The 12,910-nt window shown below is 34.4% G+C and overlaps 1 protein-coding gene across 1 annotated transcript; it reads right to left on the bottom strand.

Annotated features, from left to right (window-relative positions):
* Positions 1-11,069: 11,069 nt before the first annotated feature.
* On the bottom strand, positions 11,070-12,108 carry LOC126801852 (myb-related protein 308-like). The gene is made up of 2 exons (XM_050529324.1): positions 11,970-12,108; positions 11,070-11,653 (listed from the first exon to the last, which is right to left on the bottom strand). Exons 1-2 carry the CDS (start codon positions 12,100-12,102, stop codon positions 11,070-11,072), a joined length of 717 nt encoding a protein of 238 aa, XP_050385281.1. The 5' UTR covers positions 12,103-12,108.
* Between the last annotated feature and the right edge of the window lie 802 nt (positions 12,109-12,910).

Raw genomic sequence — 12,910 nt, forward strand, 5'->3', positions numbered from 1 at the left:
TCAGCAGCCATCATGCGAGGTCTTGGCACTCAGCCCTTAAGGCCTTGACTATTTTTCCAATAGTGGTTTTTGTCTTCAAAGACGTTCTCGATACTTACCCAGGTTGGTTGGAGCGCATGTCGATGGAATGGATCCATGATCTTGTCGGTGAAGCTTTTTGCTTGGCTGGGTTTGTCTCAGCCTTTCCATGGGTCTTGTGAAGTGGAGGTGGATCTGGCTCTACTCTATGATGCACCAGTATGGGTACGAGACACGGATGCTGGTACAGAATGATACGGAGATACGTTTTTTTTTCTAGTATATAGTGTTTTAGATACGTTTTGTAAAATAATATTTAATATATATATATAATAAATTCTAGAATTTAATCAAAAACAAGTATTTAGAAATTTAGAATACCTAAATCTCATCAATTTTACAATTTTAGAATGTTTTACGTGACATAATTTGGTCGTCGAACTAACAACGTCGAGTCTTCATCGTTTTTTCTTCGAATATAGTCTCTTATTTCCTTAAAACTAGTATGGGCCACTATTTTAAGACTTGAGAAAAGCTCAAGTCCTTTACCCACTTTAAAACCCAAACCCAGACCCAATTCTTTTCTTCTTTATCTCTTCCACCTCCTATCTCTTTTCTTCTTCATATCGACACAAATCTTCTTCTCCCTCATCTTCTCCACCGAACCACCGAGACCGCTCCTTCACCTCTCAATGCCACAACCCCGACAAAGAAACACCATGCAACAACACAAGCGTGATCCTCTCTTCTTTCTCTTCAAGACCATACACATCGATTTTCACAGTAACCCAATCTACACATCGAAAGAGTTAGCAACCCAGAGCTTCCATGTAATCTGACCATGGATTTGAACTTCGACGAGCTTCTATGTTGTTCCTTGGGTAGGTTTATTGCTTATCCAAATACCCAATTCAATTATCCATTTGACTTTACAAATCAGAAATTAATTTGAGTTTTTCCTTTCTCTTCTGTGCTGCCATCACCATCGTTGGCGAACCACCTTCATGGTTCTCTTTCTATTTTGATCTCTAATGGTAAGCCCAACCTTCTATCCTCATTTTGAATTCAAATGATAATTGTACCCTAAAACGTATCTACATAGTATTCGGACCGTATCCAATGGGTTAACTTTGCACTACATAGTTAGGATACGTTTTTTCATCCATGGATACGTGTATATGATGTATCCAGACCGTACCTGTATCCGACAGGGTACGATACTGACATACCCAAATTTTCCTATATCATGCTTCATAGGCTCGACTCTCATGTGATTATTATCTCCATGACCACATCACCCAATGTTGTGTAGATTTCTATTTTGCCTGGATTTACAATCGTATTAGGAGAAAGAGGGGGAGCTGGAGATCCGCTCAACCACTGCTCCAATATAGGGAATAAACATCTAAATCAAGGTATCAATGAATGAGTTGATTAAATTAAAATTAAACCCTAAACAACCCCGACAAATCCACCACGAAGTCAGGTTGCAGATCCACCACCACACGTCCTATATTTTGATTGGGTTTATTCTATGACCCGTCCGACACAAATAGCCGCAGACACTCTTTGGGGATCGTGGGTGTTAAATAGATTAGGTTTTTAAAGTCAACCGTTTATTGACCGTTAATGGCTTATAAAAATATAAACAAATTGATGGGATTTATCTTTAGTACTATAAAGCAAGTAGGAGAGTACCACCAAAATATGAAAAAGTAGATTTACTCTTCTGCCATCAGTTTTCCACAAATAAATGTATGGGCTATCTTTACTACTATACATCGAGCATGAGAGTACCACCAAAATACGAACTGACAGATTTACTATTCTGTCATCAGTTTTCCACAAATAAACGTAGGGGCTATATAAGTAAAGGCAATATAAAATATAATTGTGGAAAAAAAACTGAGTATTGGGTTGTGGGAAGTTTTAATCTTCTATGAAAATATTCACGGGTATAGATTAGTCTCTATAAAGCAAATACTGAGATTACTTTGATATAAGTAAACTTTTCGATGGTGGTTACACACCGTGGTGCATACCATCCATTCCCCCAAACCTATACAAGAGGCTCTTCTGCTCACATAATTTCGCTCGCCCGAATCAGTATGTAGTTTGTTTAGTGTCTTATGCTTTCTATCATTCTTGAATAGATGGTGCCGATCTCGATCTCACATTCTTTAAGAGCCTCCTAATGATTGCTAACATTGATTTTGCGCAGCTCATAATTAGCTACTAGCATCACCTCACACACAAACGTGTGTGGAAACCTATTTTAGGGAAATTAACTGTAAAGTATAATTATTGTGTAGAGAAGTTAGATCTGGAGGATAACTTCCTTTTTCATTTGCTTGTAGGACTATATCCTTCGTATATTAAAATCTATTTTTATTTAACCTATAATATAGGGTTATTAATGTATTTTCACATGACTTGTTATTAGCAAGCCATGTTTCGGTTATTAGAGTATAGATGATTTTGTATTCATCCCATGTTGTGGTTTCTTTTTCACAATTGTCTCCCCTTAATTTAATTTTATTTATTTCCACTTGTTGTAATTTTACCGTACTAACCCTCCTTGATTTATCTTGTTCTAAATTAAAAATTTATCTTTGATAGGCGTTATCGGAACTTCAATTTATTAGTGAAGTTGTTGACACCAAATGCGAACCTCCAGTTATAGTAGTGGAGATTAGAATTTTTTTTGTCGCAAATTACATGCCATCTTTATTGTTTCTCTGAAGAGCACGGTGAGAGATAAAAAGCAAAACCCCATGATTTATGAAAACCAAGATATATAGTCAAAGACCTAGGAGCATAGAAGCTAGCACAACCTTACCAAACACTCTTGGATTGTTTTTATATTTCCACAATGTATAAATATAATCCTGCATTCCGCTCTGATAGTTTAGTTCCAAATTCCATTTGAAGCCCCCACCTCGCACCACAAAATTCCATCTGTCCCCCACATATTTGGTTGTATTGCTTTCAGAACCATGTTTCTACGATATACAATTTATGTTTTTTCTTGGGATTCTTATATAAAAAAAATTAATTTTAACACATGAAATTAGAAATAATTCAAACAAGATTTCAATATTATAAAAAAAATCACTTAATTAAATTTCCTTAACTGTTACCCCTATTTTTTCATAAAAATTACAACATGTCATTGGTAGAGTTTTGTTCTCAATCCCGATTTTGACATAACACAGTAGAGGCATGGTTCAAACTTTCTCAATGCATGTCAAAGTCGTACAGAGACTCGAGGAGGCGCTTGATTCAATCTTGAAATGGTTTTGCGTGCGAATCCAGTGATGGCGAGCTTGATGCGTCTGACTCACTGAGCTCATGGGAGGCTCAAAAGGAGGTGAGGTGGTCTTCGTGGATCTGAAAAGTTTGAGTTAGGCACTGCATTGTCACTGCTCTCAATTTTCGTCTTTGAAAAAGACTTATCATAGTACTCATCACATTATCTGTCACACTACCCGTCACAAAACAAAGTTAGTATGACCAGTAGTATGACAAGTAGTGTGACTATCAGTTTACCCGTAACACTATCTGTTACACTACCTATCATAGTTAATGTGTGGAATTGGATTAGGGTCATTTATAATAGCCTTCATGTCCGTGCGATGCACGTGTGCATATAGTTTTTTCTTCATTTACTTTATAATGAGAAATAATATAACATTGCAATTATTGAAAAAATCTTGTCGATTAGAGGATAATTTTAACAACAATATCTCGAGTTATATGTAACTCAATCAAAAATCGAATTACTATAGTAAAAGGATAAAGCCATGACAAATCAAAGAACTCAAACAACAAATTAATAAATAATTTAAAAATCAGAATGTGAGAGAGATGGGGGGTATCTGAGAATCCAGGGTAGATAGAATGTATCTGATAAAAAAGATTAGGCTCTGCTTTGGTTCGACTGTTTGTTTTCAATTTCAGTCTCTTTGGAAGGATGATTACTGTTAGAGACCTCTTATTGCTATAGCCATATGTATAGCTATGGCTATATTAATAGAGCCCAACTCATTTTCACTCTCTTATGTCTTCCTTCATATAACCATGTAGAACGAGAATCTGAAAACAAATGAGAATGCAAACACGTGTACAAATAAAATGTGATTTATTGATAATCAAGCGCGAGGTTACAATCTTTGTGAACTCCTCTGATTCTATCTCCGTATGTAACTTGGCTCAATGGTGACATGCACTTGATCTTGAGAATTTGAGTTTGGATTTGGATTTGATGAAGAACAAGCGATTTGGTAGCTTGATGATTCTTCGTGGACTTGAGTTTGGATTTGGATTTGGATTTGATGAAGAACGAGCGATTTGGTAGCTTGATGATTCTTCGTGGACTTAGAAGATTTCGGAATTTCTCGAGAGTGATCTTGCTTAAGTGATTTTCTCTCTTATTCTCAAGTCCCTTCACTTCATGTTGGAATAGGTATTTATAGTGTCAAGGCTTCTTTTTTTATAGAATATTTTAATGACACTAAAATAATAATATTTCTTTATTTGTATAATTAAATCAATATGTATTTTCTGATTAGTTATTCTCATAACTAAATTAAGCAGAAAATAATTAATTTAATTATAAAAGTTAATTTTTTTTATTAATTTAATCAAATGTTCGATTACCATTTCGAATCGTCAATGACATTCAATTATCGATTTAAGTTGGAATCAAGTAGCTTTGATTACGATTATCCATTTATGTGCTGACACGAGTTTTATTCGGATCCGCACTAACTTTTTTATTTTTGGGCAACATGTGTAATTTTGTCAGGTTCTTAGTCGATTTAATCATTTAACAAAGATAATTTACTTTATTAAATTTCATGTGTCTACAAACCCTATCTACCTAATACCTTAGATGATACAACTCTGCATACAAAAGCAAATCAAACTATATAAATTAAACTAATAATCACCCAAATTGAGATTAGTTAATATTAGATGGAAAGAGACTTGGTCTTAACCTTAATCTAAATAAGAGAGAGTAGCCCTGTATGCGTACGGACCTAGGGGGTGAAAGAATTTTTTTTTTTAACGAAAGGGAGTGAAAGAAGTTAACTGTTAGTATAATGAAGTAAGAAAACTATAAAGCAATTGGTTAGTGTGTGGTTGTGTGGGATGAATGATTCATTCGGTCAGCACACCCAGTCTAATTAATCATAAGAATGACTACACAAATCAATAGCCTAAGGTGTGTGTGTTTTATGTTTTAACCACAAAACCATCATCAAAACACCTGCTAAATTAAAGATATATCAGATGGCTGGCTGGCTTCCACAACAATAGTAGTACAAATTGATACAAAAAGAAAATCAAACCAGCCCATTCTTAGAAATCATCGTGAAGACATATTCAAGAGAAGACCAATAAGACCATTGGAAAACATAGCCAAGCGGGGGGAAAAGTATATGCAATCGGCAACATATTCAAAAATAAAATGGAGTGAGAAAGTTACCTGGAATCAGAAAGCGTAGTCATATCTTCTCATAACCCGACTAATTAGCAATAAGCTTTTAATTTGAAACATAAAACAACGAGAAAGGAAGAGCCTAGGGCGCCAAAATTCAAACTTGGCCTTGCTCCTGAAAACGCTTCACGGCCTACTACGGCAACTGCGGTCTATGAAATCAATACCCAAAATTGTGTGCCTACCAATACGTTTTTGAAATCAATTGGCAACAATAACTATAGCAATTAGCCAATTATCAGGTTAAGCCTCAGGCGATACAATAGCAGGTTTCTCCTCCTTTTGGGTAATCTATTCTGATCAGTAGATCATCTTCCCAAAACTACTCAGTGAAAACATTCGAATTCACTCATAATCAACCAACTACTCAGCAATCCTAAATACTTAAGAAAGGAAAACTGAATTTACCAAGCAGTGTAGACGATGGCGTTGGAACTGGGAGGGCAGAGCAGTGATATTGCTTTGATTTTTTTGGTTTGATAATAGTTCTGCGTTTCTCCTCCTTTTGGGCATGAGAACGGTCTGTTGGATCAACTCCCACAGTTATAGTATGCGTTGAGATCGTAGCACAGACAGTTCCCCTCAAGTTTGGAGATTGTGGGCGATCGGGTTTCGTTTTTCTCTTCCTCTCTTCTCCTTATGTTTGTTTTTCAAACAAACTATATTTGAGATTGATTTTGAGCTTATAAATCCTGGACAAATTAGGTAGTTCAAAAATTTAACCTTTGAACATTCTTTCTTGCTTTATTAATAGAAGATTTAATAACTTGAAAAAATTCATGCTCTAATGGGTGGTTACAAATTGTTTTGACATGTTCAAAAATTCTCCTCGATTTAGAATCCAAGTGTTTTTTAAATAAAAATTATAAAATCAAGTCGATACAAGCGTAAGCTTGAATCGTGTGAAAAGTAAGGTTCAAAATATCCCTGATATTTTTAATATATCCTCCAATATCTTTTTATTAAAAAAAATGATATATCTTAGTGTAAATACTTTTCTCTCGGATCTGTGATCTTTCTCCGATAACATAAAATATCTCCGATGTTTATGATATATCCAATATATCTTCGATATTTGGTAAAATATCTGAAAATTTTCACTTAAAAATGTATCTCGACTTGAGGATGTCATGGTCTCTTGGACTCTCAGAGATGAGGTTTTGATTAATTAATCACCTCGAGGGATATCAGAAAATGAAAACTAGAAGAGTAGTCCTTCAATAAGCTAATTTTTAATTTTTCGTAAAACAAATTTCGGATGAGGAGTGAAGGTTCAAGTCTTAACTCTAAAGAGTCAAGCCATATTAGCGACAAGTGCTCTCCTTGAGAGAATCCTAAATAAAGGGTCACATATTAGTCCCATCACTCCCATGACGGGATGATGATGGTGGTGGTGGTGGTAGTGATAGAAGTCGACAAGGTGGTGTAGATACAAGATTTGAATATGGACAATCTTATGTATGTGAAAGATTTGAGCAGTTTACTTGTGAAAGTAATTTTAATCATGTTACCCAAGATGAGGATCATGGATTTAGAGTAGGTGGTCATGGTGTGCAACAGAAAAATAGGTATGGAAGGAGGACAAGATGAGTCATTGATGATCAAAATATTCCATCTAATGTTGCTTCAGTTGCCTTAAGTTTTGGTTCTATCAATTTAAGCACAGAGTACGGTGGACGTTAAACGAATCATATGAAATCAACTATAAATCTGGTTATCATATTTATGATTATAGTATGTTTGGAGAATTATATGATCAACCATCGAGTCGGATTCATCCTTACTATCTCATTCTCAGAGAAACTGTCAGCAACTCGAAAAAGATATATGACTATCATGTGAACTATTACAATTTGTACTATATGGCTGGTTTGTCTTATGTAGAGTATTGTAGTTTTGTTGACTAACATGCGTCTTTTAAAGCACATAGAGCCTCTTTATGGTACTAAATAAAGTTAATAATTGTATCTGTTTTTATGTAATTCAATAATAAATAATTAACGATATATTTCAGCCAATATCCCTGATATATCTTTGATTTATCCAATATTCGATACCGATATTTTAAACCTTGCAATTGTCAGTACTCAGTATACTCATAAGGCGTCTCCTTAAACCCAGAAAAAAGCAGAGAGCAAAACAAGCCAAAGATCACACCCATTCACCCTAGGTAAAAAAAAAACTTTCAAGAATTAGTTTCATCCTAAGTGTTTGAAAGATGAAATCTACCTTTGATTCATGTTTGCTTAGTTGTTTGTGTAAAAAGATTGTGCATTTGGCTTGAAAGTTGAAGGGGTTGAAAGATTTGTACTTTAATTCATGTATGCTTAATTGTTTATGTAAAAAGATTGTGGCTTTAATTTGGTCTGAAAGTTTAAGGTGTTTCCAAGATTTGACTTTGATTCATGTTTGCTTAGTTGTTTATGTAAAAACAATTGTGCATTTGGTTTGAAAGTTGAAGGTGTTTGAAATATTTTGTACTTTAATTCATGTTTGCTTACTTGATTATGTAAAACGATTGTGCATTTGGTAACAAACCCGAAAGTTTGCATCTTTGGTACAGATTTGGTTTCCAGATGCCATTTTTTTTGTAGTATGATTGCATCTTTGTGTTCACGTCAGTTAGATGTGTTATTGAAATGATAATTATCATGTAGATGACGTCATCGCAGCTAGAGAATAAGTTGCTTGCTGTCGTGACAGGTGACGCGTCAGGGGTTGCTAACGGTTTCTCGGGCAAAATTAAAGTTCAAAATATCTCAGATATTTTTTATATATCCTCTGATTTTTTTATTAAAAATGATATATCACTTTCAAAAAAGATATATCTTAAGGATAAATATCTTATTTTCTTCCTTATCTATAATATTTATTTGATAACATAAAATATCTCCGATATTTAAGATATATCTTTGATATTTTTGAGAAATATCTGAAACATTTTACTTAAAAAATTTATCTTGACTTGAGGATGTCTTGGTCTCTTTGACTCTTAGATGAGTTTTTTTAGGCAAAAATACCAATTTGCACCCCAAACATGGCCATAATTGTCAGTTTGCATCATGAACTTATATTTGAGTCAATTTACCTCCTAAATTTGGTAAAACAATTGCCGATTTGCACCCTATCCGTTAAATTTAATGTTTTTCATCCAATTTTAAGTCATATGTCAAACATTTGAGGGGCAGTATTGTCATTATATATTTATTTATATTTATTAAAGAATAAATTAATAAAATTACTTAAGAGGAACACTTGCTACTATGTTTTTTATTTTTTAAACATGTTATAGATTTATATATTTATTATTTTACGTGATATAGTATGTTAAAAGATATTAGAAAAATATGAATAAATACAAAGAAAATTAAAAATAAATGTGTACCTAGAAATATATATATATATATATATATATATATACATAACACACTATATTTGAATGTGTGTGTATCTTAAATATATAATTCGAAGTAGGGTTAAGTATGTAGAAAAAAGATGTAAATATATAATTTGATTAAAAAAATAATCTTCCTTTTAAAGAATATTTTTTTATTTAAAAAATATATAAATAGAAAATGACAACATTACCCCTCATGTGCATGACATGTGACACAAAATTGTATAGAAACGGTTAAATTAACGAATGGGGTGCAAATCGGCAATTTTTACTAAGTTTAGGAGGTAAATTGACTCAAATGCAAGTTCGGGGTGCAAATTGATAATTTCAGCCAAGTTTGAGGTCTATTTTGACAATTTTGCCGTTTTTTTATTAATTAATCACCTCGAGGGATATCAGAAAGAAGACTAGAAAAGTAGTCCCTCCATTGGCTAATTTTTACTTTTTTGTAAAGATATCCAGATGAGAAATTAAGGTTCAAGTCTTAACTCTTAAGAGTCAAGCCATATCAGCGACAAGTGCTCTCCTTGAGGAAATCCTAAATAACGGGTCACATAGTAGACCCATCACGTACTACCATGATGGTGATGGTAGTGGTCATGGTGGTGATGGTAGTGGTGGAACTTGACAAGGTGGTGGAGATACAATGTTTAAATATGGACAATCTTATGTAGGTAGAGGATTTGAGCAGTTTACTTGTGAAAGTAATTTTGATCATGCTACCCAAGAAGAGGATCATGGATCTATAGCAAGTGGTCATGGTGCGCAACAAAAAAATAGGTACGGGAGGAGGACAAGAGGAGTCATTGATGATCAAAGTATTTAATCTAATGTTGCTTCAATTGCCTTAAGTTTTGATTTTATCAATTTAGGAACAAAGCACGGTGGGACGTCAAATGAATCACATGAAATCAACTATCAATTTAGTTATCCTATTTACGATTATAGTCAGTTTAGGAGAAGTATATGATCAATCCTTGGAATCATCCTTACCATCTCATTCTTATAGAAACTATTAACAGTTCGAAAGAGATATATGACTATCATGTTAACTAGAGGTGGCAAACGGGCCGACCCGGTTCGGCTCATGTTAACCGGGTCAAAACCGTGCACGTGCCATACTCGGGCCGGCCTATTTATTTTTCGTATCAGAGTCGAGCTCGGGTCAGCCCATTTGCTTAAATATTAAGCCTGGCCTCTGACCCACAACCAAAGCCCATGTCAGGCCAGGGCCAAGAAGTGGGCCGACCCGACCCATTATCATTATAAGACACAATTAATATAAAAAAATTTGTGTAAATAAAATATTTGTTTTCTATAACTATTTAGAATAGTAAAATAAATAAAATTCTACAACATATTTGATATTCCTATTTCTAAAAGGTTACATATGTCAAAACTATGATTTTTTTTATCACTACTTTGATGATATTTGTGACATAATGTAATTAAAATAATGAAATAATCAAGAGATTTATATGTAGAAGGTTTAATATTCAATTCTCATTATTATAATTATTTAAATATTTAAATAAATAATATAAAATCATGTGCTTAACGAGCCGGCCCATGAATTTTTCATGCTCAGGCCAAAAACAAGATCGGACCGGGCTCATGGTTTAAAATATCTAGGCCCAGCCCGGTCCATTATAATAACGGGCGGGCCCGTGCCAGACTCGGGCTTTTCAGCCCACTTGCCACCTCTAATGTTAACCGTTACAATTCGTACTACATGACTTGTATGTTTTGGGCATAATATTGTAGTTTTGTTGACCAATGTGTATTTTTTCAATTATTCAGAGCTTCTTTATGGTATTAGATAAATTAATAATATGTTTGTGTATATATAATTCAATAATAAATAAATAAATAATTTTAGAACATAAACGATATATTTTATCCAATATCCCTGATATATCCGATATCTCCATTAAAAAAAATATATATATGCCGATACCGATATTTTGAACCTTTATTAAAAGTCTAGTATCAATAAAGCTCAACGTGACTACCACATATTCTCAAATTATTCTTGAAACATTAGAACAACCTACTAGAGCAAGAAATCAAGCATGTAAAGACCCTAATTCAATTCCAATTACTAAACCCTGGCGCGGGAGAATTTGTGCAACAGTTTTAATTTTATTTTGTTCAGATCAGCAGCGATTCAGCAAACGATTCAAACTCAACTTGATAGTTCTGATCTTGATCTACGGTATTCAGAAGGGCTTGCAGATACTCCTCGTAATAAGTATTTTCCAAAGTGTGGTTATCACCACCAGCTGCAACATTAGGTACAGTAGTCCTAGCTCTGGTTAACCTATCGTTTCTTAGTAAGTTAACAAAGGAAGTGACCCTGGTGGGTTTGGGGAAATGGACCTTAGGTTTCTTGGGCACCAAGCGTTTTTCAGTACTGCTCGTGTTCTTGGCTTTATGGGTCTGCTTATTCTTATTGTTTTCCTTGGGAGCCGGAGACTGAGATATTTTTTGGTGTGTGTTTGGGTCAGTTCCATCGGTCATGAGCCTTTTGCTGAGATTGGTGTTCCAGTAGTTCTTGATCTCGTTATCGGTCCGACCGGGAAGTCTACCAGCTATGAGAGACCAGCGGTTTCCGAGAAGTGTATGCAGTCGGATAATTAGGTGGTCTTCGTCTGAAGTAATGTTTCCTCTCTTGATGTTTGGCCTTAGGTAATTCATCCATCTTAGTCTGCAACTCTTCCCACACCTAAAGAGGCCTTCATGCACATAAACACAAATTTAGAGTACGTACATAAGTACTTAACCAACTTATACGAACAAGAAACATATATAGTTCATTAGTTTATCTGAGCTAGCATCAACCATGTGGGAATTATAATTGAAAAGAAATTTTCAATATTGGTTTGCAGTTGTAAACTTGTAATGACCTATTTTTCTTCTATATGTCGGGGGTAGCTCCCTCTCGGAGAGTCTTGCTGATCGATCCCTTCAATCTAATATAGAATAGGCGATATCCAAGACAAACAAGAAATAATACAATTCAATCTCAAGCAATAACACGTATATATATACCAGCTTTTTTGGGTAAGGATCTCCAATGGCCTTCACCATGAGCTTCAATATATTTGGTAAGCAATGTGTCCTCTCTGTGAGTCCAAAAACCTCTGTGCAATCCAACCTTTGAACAGCAAGGAGACCTTCCCATGTTTCTCTCTCTCTCTCTCTCTCTCTCTCTCTAAACTCTCAAACTAAGTGAAGGAAGGAAGAGATCGACCAATTCTCTGATTTCTCTCTAAATCTAGAATTCTCAGACTTGGTCCTCTTTAAATGTTGGGACTTGGTAATTATAATCGTAACTTATTCTGTACCCACTTTCTATGCATTAGCAAAGTGTGGGTACAGAATAAACTTTTAGGTGTTTCAGAACATTGAGCCTCTGCATATTTTGTTAATATATTGCAAGTCCCATGCCTGATCCAACCGAATTAATTTTTTTTTGTCTCTCTTTGAAAGAACCGATCGATTTTATTAAGCCTCTCTTTCGATCGCTCAAAAAAAATATATTGGTTACGCCTCTCTACATAATTGGTTGAAGAACATAAGTACATAACTTATCAAGAAGCAGGAACCCATGCCTTATACACTAAGAGGCATGTGAAGGACATAATGAGAGTAGATATATATATATATATATATATATATATATATATATATATATATATATATGTATGGAAATAAAAGCTATGACAAAATTTTAATTTTGAGATTATCTTCCACAACCTTCGGCATTGGAGGTGTTACTGAGCAAGGTGGACGTTGGAATGAGAGGTCTACAAGCCTGGGGAGAAAGCGGTTTTGTTACTGATCAAATGGGATAGAGAGCGAGTTTTTTTTTTTTGGAACTGGAGCGAGGGTACCTTGATTACATAAATCACAAAGTTTTGAAATGGGCAAATTATAAAAAAAAAATATTATCTTCAAACTTATATTAAAAAAATGTCATTATTTATGAA

Source organism: Argentina anserina, chromosome 7 (assembly GCF_933775445.1).
Source record: "Argentina anserina chromosome 7, drPotAnse1.1, whole genome shotgun sequence".
Taxonomy (NCBI): domain Eukaryota; kingdom Viridiplantae; phylum Streptophyta; class Magnoliopsida; order Rosales; family Rosaceae; genus Argentina; species Argentina anserina.

Coding starts and splice junctions, on each gene's coding strand:
- LOC126801852 (XM_050529324.1), bottom strand. CDS start 12,102: ATGGGAAGGTCTCCTTGCTGTTCAAAGGTTGGATTGCACAGAGGTTTT. Junction 11,654..11,969: donor ATCCTTACCCAAAAAAGCTG/GTATATATATAC, acceptor ATGTGCATGAAG/GCCTCTTTAGGTGTGGGAAG.